At 40.9% G+C, this 8,497-nt stretch overlaps 1 protein-coding gene across 1 annotated transcript; it reads left to right on the top strand.

Moving 5' to 3' along the window:
- The first annotated feature begins 534 nt into the window (after positions 1 to 534).
- INSM2 (INSM transcriptional repressor 2) lies at positions 535 to 3,591 on the top strand. Its single transcript, XM_073610587.1, has one exon. It carries the CDS (start codon positions 552 to 554, stop codon positions 2,250 to 2,252), a length of 1,701 nt encoding a protein of 566 aa, XP_073466688.1. The 5' UTR covers positions 535 to 551; the 3' UTR covers positions 2,253 to 3,591.
- Positions 3,592 to 8,497: the final 4,906 nt, after the last annotated feature.

The raw sequence follows: 8,497 nt of genomic DNA, 5'->3' as shown, positions 1-8,497 counted from the left end.
CTGTGCAAACGTGAGCTGCACCACCTGCAACAGTGTGAGCCGAGCCTTACACCAGATGCAGTTGAATGTATTTTTAAATGCAGTTCAAATGCATATGGGGAAAAATGTATGTATTTAAATGCCAACAGCATACATTAGTAAATAAAATAAAAATTATACCGGAATGCAACTGAAAACACTGCAAACACATGTAAATGCAACTCAGTAGAAACAAAAAGCATACAAATGCCAAATAATGCATTACATTCGCACCTAAGTGCAAGAACAGAACTGAACTCTGGATTGCAGTGTAAATGAGCCCTATAGGGACCAGCCTCAATCATCTGATATAAAGCTGGTCCCTTATCACACCTAGAAATGAGTTGATTGAACCATCACATAGCATGCCCATTCTTTACACATAACTGCTTTTGACAGGACCACATTGATTTTGGTACTCAAGCCTCGCCCAGCAGCTTAACTCCAACTCCTGATTGGCTGAAGGTTTATCGCTTAGAGGTGCATGGCTTGCATTGAGCAGGAGCGGCTATAAATGCTGAGTGATCGATGCTATGAAGACACAACTGTCCCCCTCCCATCTGCCGGCCGTGTCTGATGCCTGTGCCCCAAGCTGCTGCATAATGCCGAGGGGATTCCTAGTGAAGAGGAATAGGAAAGCATGCGGCTCATACAGGATCCCTTGTGAGGACAATGGCTCAGCCCAGGATTTTCCCATCATGAACGTGTTGGCACCTTACAGCCCCATGGTGCCCACATGTTCAGAGGGGATTGATCGTGAGAAGCAACCACCTGCTGAAGATGCACCCCAGCAAGTGCCCAGTGTAGCCCCCCCTTTGAAAGCTGGAGGAGGCTTAGAGAAAGCCCGGATCAGCCTTCCATACAGCCCTGTACAACCTGTGGGGCTGGAGATGAAGAAGACTTTTTTTAAGAGATATCTCAGCTCTCCGGCGACAGCAGAATCCTTCCCTGTGAGCGCTGCCTTCTCCTCCATGGAGAAACTCATCTCCCAACATCACAATCCCTTCATCACCCCCCAGGAGACCAAGCTGCATGCCAAAGAAGCGGCCAGGTCCATCAAGGTCCCATCCAAGAAGCACAAAGCCAGCAGGAAGCTCCACTTCCCCGATGAGGTCACCACCTCCCCGGTGCTGGGCTTGAAGATCAAGGCAGAGGAGCCCTCTGTCACTTCCCGCAGCCCCCTGGGCAAGCGCCCCCCACTGGGGGAGTTCATCTGTCAGCTGTGTAAGGAGCAGTACCCGGACCCCTTTGCTCTGGCTCAGCATAAGTGCTCCAGGATAGTCCGGGTGGAGTATAGGTGCCCGGAATGTGATAAGGTATTCAGCTGCCCGGCCAACCTGGCGTCCCATAGAAGGTGGCACAAGCCACGGACCATGGGGAGCGAGGTGGGGAAGAAAGTTCAGATGCCGCTGGAGGGGAAAGAGAACAGCAACGGGAGAGGAGCTGCGATCAGCCTGATAGAGCAGAGCGGTCGGGGTCAGCACCACCAGAGTGTGGACAACTCCCGGGTTCAGCACCACCAGAATGTGGACAACTCCAGGGTTCAAAACCACCAGAGTACGGACAACTCCAGGGTTCAGCACCACCAGAATGTGGACAACTCCAGGGTTCAGCACCACCAGAATGTGGACAGCTCCAGGGTTCAGAACCACCAGATTGTGGACAGCTCCCGGGTTCAGAACCACCAGATTGTGGACAGCTCCAGGGTTCAGCACCACCAGAGTGTGGACAGCTCCCGGGTTCAGCACCACCTGAGTGTGGACAGCTCCCCCCTGACCGCTCCGCTCCTGCGCACCCCAAGCCGGGAGGACAGCCACCCTCCGGGCTCACAGCCCACACCTGAGGAAAGTAACGAGGAGGAGGCTTTTCACTGCCCGTACTGTCACAAGAGATTCCGGAGACATGCCTACCTCCGCAAACACCTCATCACCCACCAGCCCTACAACCCTATAGACAGGGGACAGCTCACCTACCCCTGTGCCCTTTGTGGGGTTCACTTCCCTTCCATGGACATCAGAGACAAGCACAGGCTATGGCATGCGGTGAGAGAAGAGCTGCTGCTTCCTCTAGAAGAAGCTCTGGTGGCTGAAGGTGGTCAGCAGATCTTCCCCTGTGAACTTTGCCCCACTGCCTTCTTCAGCTCCCCTGGACTGACTCTACACATAAACAAGTGTCATTCTGCAGAGAGCAGGCAGGACCTGTCAGCACCAATCCCACTGGGACCTGGCTGCTGAGAGATCTGAAAGTTATGTATGGCCAAAAGTTTTTTGGTTTTTTTTTCAAAGCCGAACTCCCAAAAAGTCCTTCCTTGCAGTGGGACTGCCCTCACAATGCAAGGGTTAACTGCTCCTTTCTGTCTAGGGGGACCAGGTAAAGCACTTACCTAATCTTCTGCTACTGTAGGCTCCAGCCGCCTCTAATCCTCTGAACCTCTGCCGTTCAGGTGCAGCTCCAATGCAAGGGAGGATCTTTACTTTACCCAGCCCAGTTGGGCTTTAAGTTTCGGATACAGAAGGTAACATCCCTGTTTTTGTTTTTGCGATCTTTGACCTTGTGGGGAGACTTCCCTTCACTTCCTAGCCTAGGTAGACATTGTCTTGATGACTGGTTACCAGGATAAATATAAAAAGTTAATCTCCCCAGCAGGGACACAGGCAGCAATAAAAACCTATCAGGGGTTCCAATCCTTCCTCAATTTATCCAAAAGTTTTGGCTGTACATATACACTATTCCATTTATTTTATGTATAAATATGCTAGCAACATCAACAAATCTGTAAGTAAGAGTTGTCATATAAATACAAGACCTGATGTAGTATGCTATTACGTTACATTTATTATTTGCAGTCATGTTTTCATCTTTATCAGGCTGAGAAAAGGCTGCCTGTAGTGGATTTAAATGGGGCAAGCTCAGAGAGGAAAGGGGTATATCTTCCATGAGATTCAGAAATGAAAGGGCATTTAGGACCTGAAACTATACTGTATGTGTTTGCAAATATTTTACTTAATTATTTATTTATTTATTTTGATTGTTGTTGTAAGTCAAGTTTTTGTGTTTACTGGTCTTGTAAAGATTACGTAACCTAAAAGCACACCTGCCTAAAAGCCATTCTTTTGAAATACTCCTGTTCAGCCAGTTTGCGTTAACCTCTAATTTTTGACAACCTGTCGCTTTTTCAAAACATTCTTGCTAATTCTAATATTTCACAATCTGGACATTCTAAAAATTATGTGAAAGTCCCTCTTTCTTTGAATTCAAGTATTATTATCCAAAGTCCCAATGTGTATGTTAATGAGTTAACAGTTTGCCAAAACTTTTCTATCTTACTTCAAAGGAAATAAACCAAAGTTTATGTATGCAGTTTGTGTTTCTTTGTGACAAAGTTTAGTAGTTTCATAATTTTGTAATGTTTTCAATGAGAAAAGCTTTAAGAGTTGTTAACTATGGTAGAGCGGACTTTGTCAATCTAGGTACTCTGATTTACAATACAAAATATTTATGTACCATCTTGCCATGATGAAGTATCCTAGAAGTAGATGTATATGTTTACAAAATAAATAATTTCATAAAAAAATGCCATTACATGGCAGTAAAAGCCTTTTTAATTTACTGGTGTTTATTTCTTTTTTTTTTGCTCGAAATTGTAGGACCTTATATTATTCTTTTCCCAAGTTTTACCCAGCCCCTATATGTACAAACTCTCAACTGTATCTTAGCCTAACAAGACAATATACTTTACCCGTTTTTAGATATGGTGGCTGTTTTTATACTGTATTTATGGAGGAGAAGCTTTGTAACCCTAGGCTGCTCTCTTGATTTGGACTATTTACACCCCCAACATTTTCAGCAGGATAGACAGAAATGTAAGGTATGCAGACAATGTGTTTTTTTGCCTAAGGGCCAGTTCACACCATAGAAATGCAGTCTACCTACGTTTCAGGTACTTTTCTGCATGCTCGTTTTTGATGCATTCCAGTGCGATTTTGGTGAGTTTTTGATACAGTCCAGTGCTTTCCCCCCCTCCCTCTTTTTTCTTAACCTTAAATAAGGACAAGTGTGTTGCATTGCGTTTTTGGTGCATTTAGGTGCGTTCCAGTGCATTTTTGATGCGTTTTACATCGTTCCAGTACAGTCCAGTGCAGAAAAAATGCAGCATGTTCTACATTTTTTTTCTGGAACTGGAACACACTGGAACTGCAAGCATTGGTGTGAACTATGCCATTGAAAACCATATAACCTACATTCCATGCATTTTTGATGCAGAAAAAAATGCACTGGACTGCATGTGGTGTGAACTGGCCCTTAAAAAAGAAAACTAATGCCCCAACCAAATCTAAGGACTGGTAAGCTGCAATATATTAAATACCTGTTCTTAGGTTCATATATAGGTTAAAAGGAACAATGCAGTTTTTTCATATGTTTTAGCCTTTGATAACACATTCTCCTAATTTCTAGAAGTAACCTGCCACAGAGAAGTATACTGTAGTTTCTGCCATTACTGACCCCCTTTTGAAAATTACAGTTGTCTGGCTGTTATGTTAATCAGCTAGCTTTAATACATTGAGTCACTGTCTTTATGCAGATAAGAGAAGTCAAAACAAGTAGGAGTCACAAATGTTGGATATAGAGTTATTATACTAGATTTGAATTCTTTAAAGAAAGTAGGTGCCCACTATTAATATTTTTTTCTGATAAGTCAGAAGTTTTGTCTGGATCAATCGTTTAAAAGCATAGGAGAAAGAACACACAATAGCCAGAAAACTATCATTTTCAAGAGTTCAGCAATAGCAGTCCCAATGTTTGTGTCATAACAGGTTTCCTTTAAGCAGTATGTTTTATACTTCCAACTAGGACACAACCTTCTACTGAGATCTTGGAAGAGTAATGGATGGATCACTTTATCAAAGCACAATATGAACTATTTTTTTAATTTACGGAATCCACTTATACAGATGCACATTTAGTTAAAATTTGCTAGTGGGAAAATGTGTACAAATGGATTTGCTCGCATAGGCAATATTTTAAAAACTTCTTATATACTCAAAACTACTGTACCTATGAAAATACTGATTTGTTATACCTTCAAACCAGCAAATTCTGTTCTTGTCAGGTGAGTGAGGTTTAGTGTTGACTGTGGCACTAAAATACAGCGAATGAGCGTGTATTCAAAATTGTAGATAAAAACGTATTTAAAAAAATGAATTATCATAGCTCTTTTAAAAATGCAAGGTATTAATGGGGATATATGTAACCTACGTTAGATGACTTACATTTGTTTTTACTTTGCAATCTTTTCATTTTTATTTCAAACAGACCCAATATCCTCGCCTAGACATAAAAAAAGTGTAAAGTGTAGTTACTTTTCGTGACCAATCAAAAAGTAAAGGTGTACTTTCACAGAATGGAATTCAGTAAACTGGTTATTTTAGATTATTGCACTTAAAACTGCATTTTGCAAACAAAAAAGTGCTTACAACCAATTGTAATATTAATAGATGGAAGTATAACACTCCAATGGTGTTTCTATTGTATGAAAAATACACTTTTTTTTGCTTTTGTTCAGCAAAATATAAAAGAACAATGGAGGCATTGCTGTTATGCAACTCTGGGGTCCTGAATTCTGAATCCACCAATGCAGACTAGATAAATTGTGTGTGTGGTTGTATGAACAGTATTGTGAACACAAAAAGTTCATTATCCTTGGTAAAGCCCGGTGGAATATTCTAATGCTGTCTCTGAAGAATTTGATCGTTGAACAGGTTGCAAATAAAAGGATTTCAGCTTACATGTCATTGGTTACCATTTCAGTGCCAGAGCAACTTTCTTCATTTTTTGCACACATGTTAAATTGCACAGTAAAACCACAAAACCTTATATTTTCTGAAAGCAGATGACCTATAGAATAAAAACATGGTAGATGCAGTTTTTTCATGTTGCACAATATTAGTACAACTAAAATAATTTTCAGTAAAAATACATAATACCGATGGTCACACTTTAAAACCCTTGCCAGCTCTTGATGAGGTAACTGTAAATAATAGCCTTAATACGTGCCATGCAATCATTGTTTATATATCCAAGGGCATCATACATCCATATGTAATTGTGGGGGCGGGGGGCATTTAAGATTTTTTTAAATTTAAATTTTATATTTAAATATTTTTTAACTCTTTTATACATTTTTTCACTTATTATTGCTATCAAAAGGTTGCTGACAAGTGGGGAGCGGGGAGCAGCACAGTATCTGGGTTACAGAAGCTGGCCATGTAAAAAGTAGATTAACACAATGTTTGTTCATATCCCTTTATTGCAGCACCATATTATGGCATTGGTAGTAAAACAGTTAAAGTCACAAACTAGTTAGTTTACTAAGAATAAGAGACAATTCGCTTTGGAATAGTGAATAGTCAATGTGTTTAGTAAATGATGAAGCTGTGTTCACTGCAATCAACCAATCCTATTTTAGCACAAATCCGGCTTCTTTTTTCTTACACATGATTGGGTATTCAAAGTGGACACAGATTGAACTTTTTTCCTATCAGTATTTTAAAGCTGAACTGTAATCAATGACTTGGGAGCCTACCTTTTTTATGACTTCCAGCAATCGTCAAATAGGTTGTCCGTAACAATGTAAACATACTTCATTAAAGACAGCACATTAGTTAAGCATATGCTTAAGCACCATTACTTGCTCCTTGCAGATAAATAAAGTCCGAAAAAAAATCAGTCTTTACCTGCATACTTGTTATGAGTCACGTACTGAATGTACCGAGGATAAACAGCATGAAAGCCAGGCAACTAGCATTTTCAGAAGAGTTCTATAGTGGTAGCCACTAGGTTTCTCTCATGATTGGTTTCTTTTAATAAATAGTGTGAAAAGCTTTTTGTTTTGGATAAGATAGAAAAGGGTTATCAACCCTGTCAGCCTTTTATTCCAGTTTGTGTCCCAATTGGGGGATGCATCCTCTCTGTTTTTCCTGGTAACTTTTGAAATTGAGGGAAAATCCAAAATTTTGAGTTGTCACTGAGAAAGGAATAGAGAGGAAATCTTCCAGTTGGGACACCTGTAGCTGTGACGGCTGTCTAAGAGAAGATCTTCTTTGCATTTCTTGATGTGTTCAGGAAGTGAAGGTAAATCTCCCAGATGGGACAGAAAAAGAAAAAATAACTGACGCGTTATAACCACTTCCTACTCTGTCCAAAAACAAAATAGTTTGGCTTTAGATATACAGTACTTTAAGATAATTTTTTTTTTAACTTAGTGTAGTACTCAACCAAGTTTGAATTTTACATACATATTGCTCAATAACTGTGGGTGCTGTAACAATCTGTTATTCGTGATATTAGAGGAATCTGTACAATGTACAATGATATTTCAAGCCATTTTAAGCTAATTGGCTTGTGGACACTGTGCAGTGCACTGCAAGCGTATCTAATTACATTTACAATTAATAAAATAAACAGGTCAACTACTTTTTAATAGTGCTGCAGGCTATAAGAAACATTCACAAATACATCACTTTGAATAAAGCTAGCCATACAAAATTAGATCAATACTAAAATCTAGGAAGATACAGTACATACTACATACAGTATAAGGGAGCTGTTTTACCTGCCAAATGATTTGTAAATGTGTCCAATCAATCTTGAGCCTAAAGCCCGACATCGATAAATAGGTTCAATAAATCCCAGTCGACATTCGGCCCATGTGTAAGGCACTCGGTCCAACAGAAGCCGGTCTGTCATTTTTGCCCAACTAAATTTATAGTTATAGTGTTGTCTATGTACTGGAGATGTAGTTCTCCAAGCTAGGAGAATATGAAGAAATGAAAATAACTTTATTCTTAAAGGATATCTAAAGGTTCCTTTTTAAAAAATAAGTCACATACTTACCTCCTCTGTGCACTTGGTTTTGCACAGAGTGGTCCTGATCCTCATCTTCTGGGGTCCCTCAGCGGCACAGACACAGACAACAGGACTCGGCCCTGCCCCCGGCTCCCGCGTGATTGGATTTGATTGACAGCAGCGGGAGCCAATGGCTGCGCTACTATCAATCTAGCCAATCATGACCTGAGACACCAGCTGGAGCTGGTGTACTCATCCTCGTTGCTTGAAAGACCGAGTTCAGGTAAGTAAAAGGGGGGCTCTGGGGGGGGGGGGGGTTGCTGCATCACAGGAGGTTTTTCAATTTTAAGCATAGAATGCATTAAGGTGAAAAAGCTTGAGGGTTTATTAGTTATGACAATAGCAGTATTTGAATATTTACATTAGGCAGTAGCCATCAACAGCTATCTGTATCCGAGCCTGCTCTAACTCCCAGGACTGGTTACTACTCCATATAAATCTCACATATCCCTCCCATGCAGGCCACATTCTTTTTCTGTCCATACCTTAGAGTTGGGCTACTCAATATTGTTACTGTATTTGTCCATACCTGGTCAAGCAATATATCCCAGCATGCTCCTGGCTGAAGTTTTTA

This window comes from Aquarana catesbeiana, linkage group LG13 (assembly GCF_042186555.1).
Source record: "Aquarana catesbeiana isolate 2022-GZ linkage group LG13, ASM4218655v1, whole genome shotgun sequence".
In the NCBI taxonomy this organism is placed as follows: domain Eukaryota; kingdom Metazoa; phylum Chordata; class Amphibia; order Anura; family Ranidae; genus Aquarana; species Aquarana catesbeiana.
The sequence above is the reverse complement of the archived record's forward strand: the minus strand, read 5'-3'. Positions and strand labels throughout refer to the sequence as shown.